A 13862-nucleotide genomic window follows, 5' to 3' on the forward strand; every position below is an offset into this window, starting at 1 on the left:
ATAGATTATTGAATGGCAAGGCAGAGATTTAGGAACCAGGTTTTAAATTGTAAGACATTTCCAGGGGCAGATGTGGACTCTGACCAAAATCTATTGGTTGTGAACTGTAGATTAAAATTGAAGAAACTGCAAAAAGGTGGGAATTTAAGGAGATGGGACCTGGATAAACTGAAAGAACCAGAGGTTGTAGACAGTTTCAGAGAGAGCATTAGGGAACGATTGACAGGAATGGGGGAAAGAAATACAGCAGAAGAAGAATGGGTAGCTTTGAGGAATGAAATAGTGAAGGCAGCAGAAGATCAAATAGGTAAAAAGACGAGGGCTAGTAGAAATCCTTGGGTAACAGAAGAGATACTGAATTTAATTGATGAAAGTAGAACATATAAAAATGCAGTAAATGAAGCAGGCAAAAACGAATACAAACGTCTCAAAAATGAGATCGACAGAAAGAGCAAAATGGCTAAGCAGGGATGGCTAGAAGACAAATTTAATGATGTAGAGGCTTATCTCACTAGGGGTAAGGTAGATACTGCCTATAGGAAAATTAAAGAGACCTTTGGAGAAAAGAGAACCACTTGTATGAACATCAAGAGCTCAGATGGAAACCCAGTTGTAAGCAAATAAGGGAAAGCAGAAATGTGGAAGGAGTATATAGAGGGTCTATAAAAGTGCGATGTAGACAGTATTATGAAAATTGAAAAACTGGAAGAAGCCGACCTCGGGGATGATCAGTTTGGACTCCGTAGAAATGCTGGAACACGTGAGGCAATACTGACCCTACGACTTATCTTAGAAGATAGATTAAGGAAAGGCAAACCTACGTTTCTAGTTTTTGTGGACTTAGAGAAAGCTTTTGACAATGTTGACTGGAATATTCTGTTTCAAATTCTGAAGGTGGCAGGGGTCAAATACAGGGAGCGAAACGTTATTTACAATTTGTACAGAAACCAGATGGCAGTTATAAGAGTCGAGCAACATGAAAGGGAAGCAGTGGTTGGGAAGAGAGTGAGACAGGGTTGTAGCCTCTCCCCGATGTTATTCAATCTGTATATTGAGCAAGCAGTAAAGGAAACAAAAGAAAAATTCGGAGTAGGTATTAAAATCCACGGAGAAGAAATAAAAACTTGGAGGTTCGCCGATGACATCGTAATTCTGTCAGAGGCAGCAAAGGACCTGGAAGGGCAGTTGAACGGAATGTGCAGTGTCTTGAAAGGAGGATATAAGATGAACATCAACAAAAGCAAAACGAGGATGATGGAATGTAGTTAAATTAAATCGGGGGATGCTGAGGGAATTATATTAGGAAATGAGACACTTAAAGTAGTAAATGAATTTTTTATTTGGGGAAGAAAATAACTGATGATGGTCGAAGTAAATAGGATATAAAATGTAGACTGGTAATGGCAAGGAAAGCATTTCTGAAGAAGAGAAATTTGTTAACATCGAGTATAGATTTAAATGTCAGGAAGTCATTTCTGATAGTATTTGTGTGGAGTGTAGTCATTTATGGAAGTAAAACATGGGCGATAAATAGTTTAGACAAGAAGAGAATAGAAGCTTTCGAAATGTGGTACCGCTGAAAAATGCGGAAGATTAGATGGGTAGACCACATAACTAATGAGGAGGTATTGAACAGAATTGGGGAGAGGAGAAATTTGTGGCACAACTTGACTAGAAGAAGGGATCGGTTGGTAGGACATGTTCTGAGGCATCAAGGGATCACCAATTTAGTATTGTAGGGCAGCGCGGAGGGTAAAAATCGTAGAGGGAGGCCAAGAGATGGATACACTAAGCAGATTCAGAACTATGTAGGTTGCAGTAGGTACTGGGGGATGAAAAAGGTTCCACAGGATAGAGTAGGATGGTGAGCTACATCAAACCAGTCGCTGGACTGAAGACCATAACAACAACAGAATTTTTGTAACAGATCGTTCATATATACCAGCGTAATAGGCAGCTGTTAGACAACCTTGTTCACTGTATCGCTAAAACTTCTTCCTGATACATGCTTTTATAATATTTCTTGCTATTTCACTATTCTTCCGATGACTCTTGTGCCTCTTCTTCTGAAGAGATTGTGGAGGGAGAAGATATAATCCCAGCGGTCATTGAAATGTACATTGTTCTTACAGAAGAAAAACGATAACGATACACAACACTAAAACTATACAGAGATATATAACCGAAAAATACAGACTGTTCAAAAATGTGTCGAATATTTTGAGAGGTGGTAGTACTCAACAAAACAAGAAAAATAAGACCAATAAACATGGGTCAGGAAAATCATACTTTCCGAGATAAACACTTGTTTATAGGAAGGGCTGCGCGACAATTGGTTGCGGATATTAGCACAGTCCTTGCAGTTGAGCTCCGTAAAAAGTGTCGGCTGGGTATTATGAAATCTTGTTCACAGTATTGTGCCTACCATTAGGTGGTCTGCAGTCAGTTGTGTAGTTCGAGTCGTGTTGTAAGCTACGTCAGTTTTCGTCGTGTTTGTGTGCCTTATTGTAAAGTGCCGTCAACTCTAGGTACAAATCATGGTGTTTTATTGCCTGACTAATGAGGATTCATTTATATGTTTACTGTTGTAGCGCGTTTGTACGTACAAATCGTGCAGTACATTTACATTTTCTATCTTCCACCACTTGTTAGCAATGGAAGCCTACTACTAGACAAGTGTAATGGCGAGTATGGTATTCTACTACGGTTTAGCAAATGGACGTAGTCTGCAAACCCGTGCCTGCTGAGCTGAAAAATATCCACAGCGCAGAGTGTCCTCAGATAAGCTGTTCGGCAGACTTATCCAGAGTCTGAGGGCTCAAGTAATCTTGCACCTCGGAAGACTGACAGTGGAAGGCCCCGCACAGCCTGTACGCCTGACGACGATTAGCGACAGCAGGTGTGTCTCACTCTCTTATCTGGGGGTTACTTCACGAGCAATTGGTGTACCCGTATCATCTACAGCGCGTTCAGGCCCTAAGCGCACAGCATCATTATGGCAGAGGCGGTTCTGTCGATGGCTGTTGCAGAAGTGTGCCGCAATATCCAAGATTTTGTTTATTCATGAGGCAGGGTTCTTAAGAGATGGTCTTATGAATTTGCATAACCAGCATGTATGGACATATATACACTATGTGATCAAAAGCATCCGGACACCTCACTGAAAATGACTTACAAGTTCGTGACGCCCTTCATCGATAATGCTGGAATTCAATATGGTGTTGGCCCACTCTTAGCCGCCGGCCGTGTTGGCCGAGCGGTTCTAGGCGCGTCAGTCCGGAACCGAGCGACTGCAACGGTCGCAGGTTCAAATCCTGCCTCGGGCATGGATGTGTGTGATGTCCTTAGGTTAGTTGGGTTTAAGTAGTTTTGAGTTCCAAGGGACTGATGACCTCAGATGTTAAGTCCCATAGTGCTCAGAGCCATTTGAACCCACTCTTAGCCTTGATGACAGCTTCCACTCTCGCAGGCATACGTTCAGTCAGATCAGGTGCTTGAAGATTTCTTGGAGGTTGGGGGCTCATTCTTCATGGAGTGCTACACTGAGGAGAGGTATCAATGTCAGTCGGTGACGCCTGGCACGGTGTTCCAAAACATCCCAAAGCTATTCTATAGGATTCAGGTCTGCAGGCCAGTCCATTACAGAGATGTTACTGTCGTGTAAACACTTCGCTACAGGCTATGCGTTATGAACAGGTGCTCGCTTATGTTGAAAGATGCAATCACCACCCTCGAATTACTCTTCAACAGTGGGAAGCAAGAAGGTGTTTAAAACATCAGTGTAGGTCTGTGCTGTGATAGTGCCTCGCAAAACAACAAGGGGTGCAAGCCCCCTCCATGAAAAACACGACCACAACATAACACCACCGTCACCGAATTTTGCTGTTGGCACTACACACCCTGGCAGATGACGTTCACCGGGCATTCGCCATACACACACCCTGCCTCCGGATTGTCACATTGTGTACCCTGAATCGTCACTCCTCACTACGTTTTTCCACTGTTCAATCGTCCAATGTTTACACTCCTTACACAAACGAGGCGTCGTTTGGCATTTGCCGGCGTGATGTGTGGCTTATGAGCAGCCGCTCGACCATGAAATCCATGTTTTCTAATCTCCTGTGTAACTGTCATAGCACTTGCAGTGGATCTGGCGTAGTTTGGAATTCCTGTGTGATGGTCTGGATAGATATCTGCCTACTATACATTACGACCCTCTTCAACTGTCGGCAGTCTCTGTCAGTCAACAGACGAGGTCGGCCTGTACGATTTTGTGCTGTACGTGTTCCTTTACCTTTCCACTTCACTATCACATCGGAAACAGTGGACCTAGGGATGTTTAGGACTTTGAAAATCTCGCGTACGGTCGTATGACACAAGTAACATCCAATCATGTGACCACGTTCGATGTCCGCGAGTTCCGCGGAGCGCCCCATTCTGCTCTCACACGATAATGACTACTGAGGTCACTGATATGAAGTACCTAGCAGTAGGTGGAACCACAATGCACTTAATATGAAAAACCTATGTTTTGGGGGGTGTCCGGATACTTTTGATCACATAGTGTAAATCACCAAGCAATTTAGGAAAGAGGGCATCAACAGCGACTCTCAATCAACGTATGGGAAGTCGTACTTGGCCCTGTAACGAGAAAAAGTTTTTCAGTGGTTTCATGCACCGTATCAGCATTAATAAACTAATTATTCAACAACACCATACGTGCCACCACAAAAGTTAAAAGAGGTGAGACGCATTATCTGGACTCTCTCATTAATGTATTGCTTATCTTGTTGGATGTTGTGTGCCATTGCAGCAACGAATATTGATGTGGTCTGACGCAGACATTTCGGGACCGCTTGATTGGCCGTGATGGGCGGGGGAGGGGAGTGCGCCACACCTTGATCGGCTCGTTGGAGGGAATTGGTCTATGCCACGCCAATATATGCCAGCAGGTACAAACAACTGCGTGCAGTTCAAAGGGTGCGTGATTCCTTATGCCGGAGGGCAGAGGGTTGCACTGTCGTTAATGGGCGCCACGTTGAACACCTCTGCAACACGTGTTTATTGCAGAAAGTATGCGTTTCCGGACACATGTGTATTGGACTTATCTCAGAAAGTATGCGTTTACGGACTCACGACTATTGGACTTATTTTTCTTGTTTCGATGAGTGCTATGGCGAATAATGAAATACTGCTCGATGACAGTAAAGTACATTAGTGAAGCAATATTCAACGGACGGCCAATACTACCATTGCCGACATGCGCGTTGCCGAAGGAAGCTTATGGGAGGACTGCTTTCCTGCTCACCGTCTCACAGTGCGAAGCGACAACAAGCCCACAACCGCGCCACTCGGCCACGCGCAAGCGCCGTCGTGTTACCATCGCGTCGCGTCCCAGTTTGTGCGGTCCCACTTCAGCCTATTAAGGGGCTCCGGAAAGGCTCAAAATCATGAAAAGTTCAATTTTTACTTTTTTGTGTTTTCTGAATCTACAGACTATTACCTTTTAATAGATATATAATTTATTCAATTCCGAAGACTACAACTATTTTTAAATTTTTTTTAAGTGTTCTACATGGGCGTGACCCTCTGTGGCGCTGTTAAACTGCTGTCAAATGGTGTTATTATTAACGTCCGTGTTCATCAGGTACATTTTAGTGATGTGAGATGCAATAATGGAGGTGATAAAACCTATTTTCAGAGACTTAGCAGCACCTGAACTGTTGAAAAGTGTATTCACGGAAAAACTCAAAACCCCAATGAAAGTGTAAATAGTGTTATATGGTCGAGAATCCCCAAGACTGTATTTGTTAGAATAGAAACACTTCACTTTGCTGTGTATGATGCTGTTCCGACTTTCAATGATGGCAACATTGTAAGGTGCAAGGTATTTACAAATATGGGAATGAAGATAGGTTCTAACATGGTACGAGCGATGCTTGCTTTAGACAAGGAACGCCTTCGGGCTGCAGACAGGGCTGTAAAGAGTCTAGAAATACAAGCAAGAGTAAACAGGAGGAGGAACAAGAGGAAGCTGGAGGAGTAGTTTGCAGAGGATGAAGATAATCCATCCTATGGACCTGGAATGCACTAAAAAGTTAATCCAATCTTTGTCGCTCGATTCCCAAAACTTTTATTTTCTCATACTAATTACATGTTTTCTAAGGATCTTCCAAACGTATTTGTTTCAAACTTTCAGTAAATGTTACACCGTAACTTCTGCATAATTTAACACAGCCTTTTTCCAAAAAACTGTATGTTTTTGAATATATAAATAAAAATTGCAAAAAAATGTTGTGAATTTTCATTACAATTGAAAAAAAAATCATCTTTAATAACTGAACTAAAATTTTGTAAAATCGCTGTGTTAAGTTGTAGCCCATATTCCAATAAATAATCTGTATAAAGTTCAACTTCCTACCTCAAATACTTTGTGAGGAAAGATGTAATTTATAAGCGTTATTTTAACATTGCAAGTATAGGGCGTTCCGGAGCCCCTTAAGTTACAAAATTGCGCGTTGCCCTGGGCCGCGCCATACGCCTTACGCTGCGCTCGCGGTGGCACAGGCAACGATAGTCACACTCCGTCGCCGTGGTCGCCAGATAACACTGGACGACAGCTTGGTCGCGGTGCGTCCGACCTCATTCGTCAGTTTTTGGCAGAGTCGAGCAGGTTAGTTTAGAATCTGGTCGATGTATGAAGTAGGTTAGATTTTAACTTCCATGGGTGGGATGGATACCACGACGCCTCTGTGCTTGGTGACGAGTGTTTCAATGAGGCGTTTGCTATTAACAATATGCCGAATGAGGTATATCTGTCTCGAAAAGAACATTTCGAGTACTGTACACTATATATTCAGTTATTGGAACTTCCAGACAAGTTTTAAGACATACTCATGTTTTACGAAAATGTTTAGTTTCAATGAAACAACGCACTAAGGATCTCTCCAAAACACGTTGTTCGGAGAATGGTTTAATATACTACAGTGGCGATTTCGGTGCATAAAGATTCTGCCAATGAGGTTATGAGGACATATTGGTTAATTTACATGGTGAAAGGATATGTTTCTACTATATGATGAATGGACAAAAATTTGTGTGTGAGCAAGCAAGTGTTATTTAATTAATGAAAAGTAGATTTGCGGTTTTACAGCAGCTAGCATTATTCTAAAAACAGTGTATATTAATGAAATACTGGCAGTAGGTCTGTTCAGATAATCAGATTCTAGTACTAAAGACTTCACTGCTCTTTGAACACTTGCGCGCCGGCCGGAGTGGCCGAGCGGTTCTAGGCGCTACAGTCTGGAGCCGCGCGACCGCTACGGTCGCAGGTTCGAATCCTGCCTCGGGCATGGATGTGTGTGATGTCCTTGGGTTAGTTAAGTTTAAGTAGCTCTAAGTTCTAGAGGACTGATGACCGCAGCAGTTGAGTACCATAGTGCTCAGAGCCATTTGAACCATTTGAACACTTGCGCAGTGGATTTGAGAAAGGACGTAACAAAATTTCTCGTTGCATTATTATTTCAGGTTCAGTGTAGCTTGTAGTAAAGAAAATCATCTATATTACAGTGTCAAATGGTTCAAATGGCTCTGAGCACTATGAGACTTAACATCTATGGTTATCAGTCCCGTAGAACTTAGAACTACCTAAACCTAACTAACCTAAGGACAGCACACAACACCCAGCCATCACGAGGCAGAGAAAATCCTTGACCCCGCCGGGAATCGAACCCGGGAACCCGGGCGTGGGAAGCGAGAACGCTACCGCACGACCACAAGATGCGGGCAATTTCAGTGTCATGTAGAGCACTTGCACAAAGCATAGTTCGATATACAGGGTAGTCGATTGATCGTGACCGGGCCAAATATCTCACTAAATAAGCATCAAACAAAAAAAAAAACTACAAATAACGAAACTTGTCTAACTTGAAGGGGGAAACCAGATGGCGCTATGGTTGGCCCGCTAGATGGCGCTGCCAGAGGTCAAACGGATATCAACTGCGTTTTTTTTAAATAGGAACACCCATTTTTATTACATATTCGTGTAGTACGTGAAGAAATACGAATTTTTTAGTTGGACCACTTTTTTCGCTTTGTGATAGATGGCGCTGCAATAGTCACAAACATATGGCTCACAATTTTAGAAGAACAGTTGGTAACAGGTGGGTTTTTAAATTAAAATACGTTTGAACATTTTATTTCGGTTGTTCCAATATGATACATGTACCTTTGTGAACTTATCATTTCTGAGAACGCATTCTGTTAGAGCGTGATTACCTGTAAATACCACATTAATGCAAGAAATGCTCAAAATGATGTCCGTCAGCCTCAATGCATTTTGCAATACGTGTAACGACATTCCTCTCAACAGCGAGTAGTTCGCCTTCCGTAATGTTCGCACATTCATTGACAATGCGTTGACGAATGTTGTCAGGCGTTGTCGGTGGATCACGATAGCAAATATCCTTCAACTTTCCCCACAGAAAGAAATTCGGGGATGTCAGATCCGGTGAACGTGCGGGCCATGGTATGGTGATTCGGCGACCAATCCACCTGTCATGAAATATGCTATTCAGTACCGCTTCAACCGCAAGCGAGCTATGTGCCGGACAACCATCTTGTTGGAAGTACATCACCATTGTGTCATGCAGTGAAACATCTTGTAGTAACATCGGTAGAACACTACGTAGGAAATCAGCATACATTGCACCATTTAGATTGCCATCGATAAAACGGGGGCCAATTATCCTTCCTCCCATAATGCGGCACCATGCATTAACCCGCCAAGGTCGCTGATGTTCCACTTGTCGCAGCCATCGTGGATTTTCCGTTGCCCAATAGTGCATATTAAGCCGGTTTACGTTACCGCTGTTGGTGAATGACGCTTCGTCGCTAAATAGAACGCGTGCAAAAAATTTGTCATCGACCCGTAATTTCTCTTGTGTCCAGTGGCGGAACTGTACACGACGTTTAAAGTCGTCGCCATGCAATTCCTGGTGCATAGTAATATGGTACGGGTGCAATCGATGTTGATGTAGCATTCTCAACACCGACGTCTTCTAGATTCCCGATTCTCGCCCAATTTGCCTGCTACTGATGTGCTGATTAGCCGCGACAGCAACTAAAACACCTACTTGGGCACCATCATTTGTTGCAGGTCGTGGCTGACGTTTCACATGTGACTGAACACTTCCTGTTTCCTTAACGTAAGTATCCGGCGAACGGTCCAGACACTTGGATGATGTCGTCCAGGGTACCGAGCAGCATACATAGCACACGCCCCTTGGTATTTTGATCACAATAGCCGTACATCAACACTATATCGACCTTTTCCGCAATTGGTAAACGGTCCATTTTAACACGGGTAAGGTATCACGAAGTAAATACCGTCCGCACTGGGGGAATGTTACGTGATACCACGTAAACGTTTGTGACTATTACAGCGCCATCTATCACAAAGCGAAAAAAGTGGTCCAACTAAAACATTCATATTTCTTTACGTGCTACACGAATATGTAATAAAATGGGGGTTCCTACTTTAAAAAAAACGCAGTTTATATCCATTTGACCTATGGCAATGCCATCTAGCGGGCTAACCATAGCGCCATCTGGTTTCCCCGTTCAAGCTAGACGAGTTTTGATATTTTTAGTTTTTTTCGTTTGATGCTTATTTCGTGAGATATTTGGCCTGGTCACTGTCAATGGACCACCCTGTAGAATAAATTAAAAATTTCGTAGTATTTGGGGTGCAAGGTTGAAAATGTTAGTTTTAGCCTTTAAATAAGTATTTAGGACATGGTACTGAACGTCCAACATATCACACAAAAACATTGAAACTGTACTTTTCAGAACGGGATGTAGATCTAATCTTTGGGAAGATGTAATCACCAGATATCAAATATCAAAGTGTCACTTTTAGTTTTACTTGAGCCAGAATTGTATCTTCAATGTGAATATCGTATTTTTAAGAGAACTCAAATCATTCCTCTAGGCAGGCACTAGAGATCTGTTTTGCTGAATTTGTTTGAAGCTGTGCAGACATTTGTCAGTTAACCTTCAATGACTGTTATGCAGCGAGTGTCACAGAGGTACTGAAGGAACTGAACTGGAAGACTCCTGAAGATAAACGTAAACTGTTCCGAGAAAGTCTCTTAACAAAATTTCCAGTATCGGTTTAAATGGTGACTCTTAGGTATATACTACAATCCCCTACGTATCGGTCATACAGAGATTGTGAGAATAAGATTAGAACAATTACTGCACGCACAGAAGCATTCAAACAATCATTTTTCCCGCACGATGTCGTGGTGTTAGCAAAGGCTCTCGCGTCGCTCGTCTGCTGCCATTGCTTATTAACGCCAAATTTCGCTGGACTGTTCCAACGGATACGTTCGTCGTACGTCCGACATTGATTTCTGCGGTTATTTCACGAAGTGTTGCTTGTCTGTTAGCACTGACAACTCTATGCAAACGCCGCTGTCGTTAGGTGAAGGCCGTAGCCCACTGCGCTGTCCGTGGTGAGAGCTAATGCGTGAAATGTGGTATTCTCAGCACATTCTTGACACACTGGATCTCGAAATACAGATTTCCCTAACGTTTTCCGATAAAGAAAATGTCCCATGCGTCTAGCTCCAACTACCAATCCGCGTTCAAAGTCTGGTAATTCCTGTCGTGCCGCCATAATCATGTCGGAAACCTCTTGACATGAATCACCTGAGTCAGACAGCTTCTCCACTGCACTGATCTTGAATACCTCGCGTAAGAGATACTACCGCCATCTGTATATGTTCATATCGCTAACTCATGAATTCTGTCACCTCGGAGTATATACATACATACGCAACCCTTAAAATTTCGTCTTACACCCTCCACAGTCTCACAGCTTCGTTGGAGGCCATCACATCCCGAGAGTTGGTCATTTTCGGCCTAAACTGCAACAACAAGATCATGCACTGAATTTACGTGATACGTCACGACTTCTGCACGCTTCAGTAAGAGAAAACGAGTCGTCGTATATGAAACGATCGCAGCGTCTCCTTCCCAGACTTGTCACAGTCGTGAAATGAACAGGGGGAATGGAGGAAACCGGAATAGCACTGACGTAACAGAAGGGCCTTGATTTCTAAGGTACGTGACCCTCAACACTGGATTCGCGCTCGTTTCCTTTTTGATCTCTAGTGGCTAGGCCAGTGACGAGTGGTGTGGTTACGCACCTGAACTGGCAGCGGTGAACTGCATGAGTACCCCGCGCATGCGCGGCTCCATGTTTGCAGATGAGTGGCTGCGACGGCGGCCGGCTCGCGGCGAATACTGGCCCCAGCGCATAAGCTGCCGACCCAGCCGCTGCCAACGGTTCTCCCACCACCCGCTTAGCGCCCGCGCTCCTTCTTATCGCACAGACCGAAGAATACTACGAGGCCTAGTGCAGTGGCGGTATGTTTGACAGCGTGTGGCGATAATCGAATACCTCTCAACGATATCTTCTGAAGCTGCCGCCAACGCAAACGTCAGTCTTGCGATTGGGTTTTTCAAGCCCTCCTCATAGCGCCACAACGATTTTTAAAACTCGTTCTTTATCAGTCTTTATGTGTTGTGTACGTCGTACTTCGTTGTCGAATGGATTTGAAGTGAGGAATGTTGCTTACTTCAAAAATCTATCACTCATGTTAAATCTGTACTATAAAATTTCTTGTTTGACTGTTGATGTATCGTACTCGTATTGGGTCAACAAAGCATTAGCATAATCATGTGTCTTAAACCTCGCGAAATTAACTTCTTCCAAGTGGGCACCAGATTTGTTGAATGACATTATTCCACAGGCTGTTGGACCTCTTCTTAGTCACACAACTCTACTACTGTGCCAAAACAAAAGTAGCTTTCGCATGATACGCCGCTGCCAAGGAACATAGTTCGATGAAACTTAGGTTGTACATAGTAAGATCTGCTACAGTATAGTAAATAAGGTAGCTGAAATGTGACGAACAGAAATGAGACTTTTGTCCGCAGAGAATAATTACACTGAATTCACGCCGATTCGTGACGGTCCCTTGGACATTAGTTCTTACAATGAAATGCCAAAGAAACACGTATAGGCACGCGTATTCAAATGCAAAGAAATGTAAACAGGCGCTGCGGTCGGCAACGCCCATATAAGACAAATGTCTGGCGCAGTTGTTAGATTGGTTACAGCTGCTACAATGACAGGTTGTCAATAATTGAGTTTGAAGATGGTGTTATAGTCGGTGGCGATGAAGTGGGGACTTTCCCGTACGACCATTAGACAAATGTACCGTGAATATCAGGAATCCGGTAAAACATCAAATCTCCGACGTCGCTGCGGCGGAGAAAGATCCTGTAAGAACGGGACCAACGACGACTGAAGAGAATCGTTCAAAGTGCCAGAAGTGCAATCCTTCCGCAAATTGTTGTAGATTTCAATGCTGGGCCTCAACAAGTATCAGCGTGTGAACCATTCAACAAAACATCATCATTATGGGCTTTCGTAGCGAAAGGTCCACTCGTACGCCCTTGATGACTGCACGACACAAAGCTTCACGCCTCGCCTGCGCTCGTCAACACCGATACTGGACTGTTGATGACTGGAAACATGTTGCCTGGTCGGACGAGTCTCATTTTAAATTGTATCGAGCGGATGGACGTGTACGGGTATGGAGATAACCATATGAATCCGAGGACTCTGCATGTCAGCAAGAACTGTTCAAGCTGATGGTGACTCTGTAATGGTGTGGCGCCTGTGCAGTTGGGGTGGTATATCTAGATACGACTCTGACAGGTGACTCGTACGTAAGCATCCTGTCTAATCACCTGCATTCATTCATGTCCATTGTGCATTCCGGCGGACTTTGGAAATTCCAGCAGGACCATACGACACCCCACACGTCAACAATTACTACAGAGTGGCTCCACTCTTCTGAGTTTAAACACTACCGGTAGCCACCAAACTCCCCAGACATGAACATTATTGCGCATATGTGGGATGCCTTGCAACGTGCTGTTGAGAAGAGATCTCCACCTCCTCATACTCTTACGGCCCTGCAGGATTCATGGTGTCATTTCCCTCCAGAACTACTACAGTCATTAATCGAGTCCATGCCATGTCGTGATGCGGCACTTCACTTCTACGGGCTCTCGGGGGTCCTACACGATATTAGGCAGGTGTAGCAGTTTCTTTGGCTCTTCAGTGTGATAGAGCGTGTGATCACCTTCGACGGCAATGCATGCTCTGCAACGTGTTCCTATGCTGACCACAAGGTTGTCAAGGGGTTCTTGTAGTTCCATTCCTCTACCAGCATGATTGACAACTGCTGGATGGTAATTGGCAGACGTGGACGTGGGGCAGTACCTTCCCCCAAACCCCTCCCCACCTTTCTCGATTACGTTCGACAATGTTTCTGATTGCATTACTTTTTGCCGCCTCTCGTCATATGAGGTGACATCCAGCACTGTGGAATCTAAAAACGCGCGACACTCACCCGTCAAAGTAACTGTGATACTGATCTGCCTCATGTACGTCTTTTCAGTGGTAATCTGTGACTTCATTTTTGTGGTTGGCAATGCGCGACCGAATCGAACTGCGCAGGTGGAGGAGTTCTTGGAACGAAAGGATACTCAGCGAATGGAGTGGCCTACCCTCTCCCCGACTTAGAGACCATCGAACACGTGTGGGACGAGTTGGGGAGACATACTGCACCACGTCCAATTGTCAGACGCTCTGGTGGAGAAATGGAACGGCCTACCACAAAGACTCCTTACCAATCTTCTGGCCAGCAAGGCAGGACATTGCAGAACACACAGTGCCCTCCGTGTCGTACTTTAAGAAACGAGGCAGCCGTGTTCCTCCA

At 44.1% G+C, this 13862-nt stretch overlaps 1 protein-coding gene across 1 annotated transcript in view; it reads right to left on the reverse strand.

Annotated features, from left to right (window-relative positions):
• LOC126188026 (facilitated trehalose transporter Tret1-like) overlaps positions 1–11295 on the reverse strand; it is a 102254-nt gene extending 90959 nt beyond the window's left edge. The window contains exon 1 of the mRNA XM_049929443.1: positions 11214–11295. Within this exon, the coding sequence (XP_049785400.1) occupies positions 11214–11265 (52 nt within the window). The 5' untranslated portion in view covers positions 11266–11295. The remainder of the gene's footprint in view (positions 1–11213) is intronic.
• Positions 11296–13862: the final 2567 nt, after the last annotated feature.

This window comes from Schistocerca cancellata, chromosome 5 (genome assembly GCF_023864275.1).
Source record: "Schistocerca cancellata isolate TAMUIC-IGC-003103 chromosome 5, iqSchCanc2.1, whole genome shotgun sequence".
Taxonomy (NCBI): Eukaryota; Metazoa; Arthropoda; class Insecta; order Orthoptera; family Acrididae; genus Schistocerca; species Schistocerca cancellata.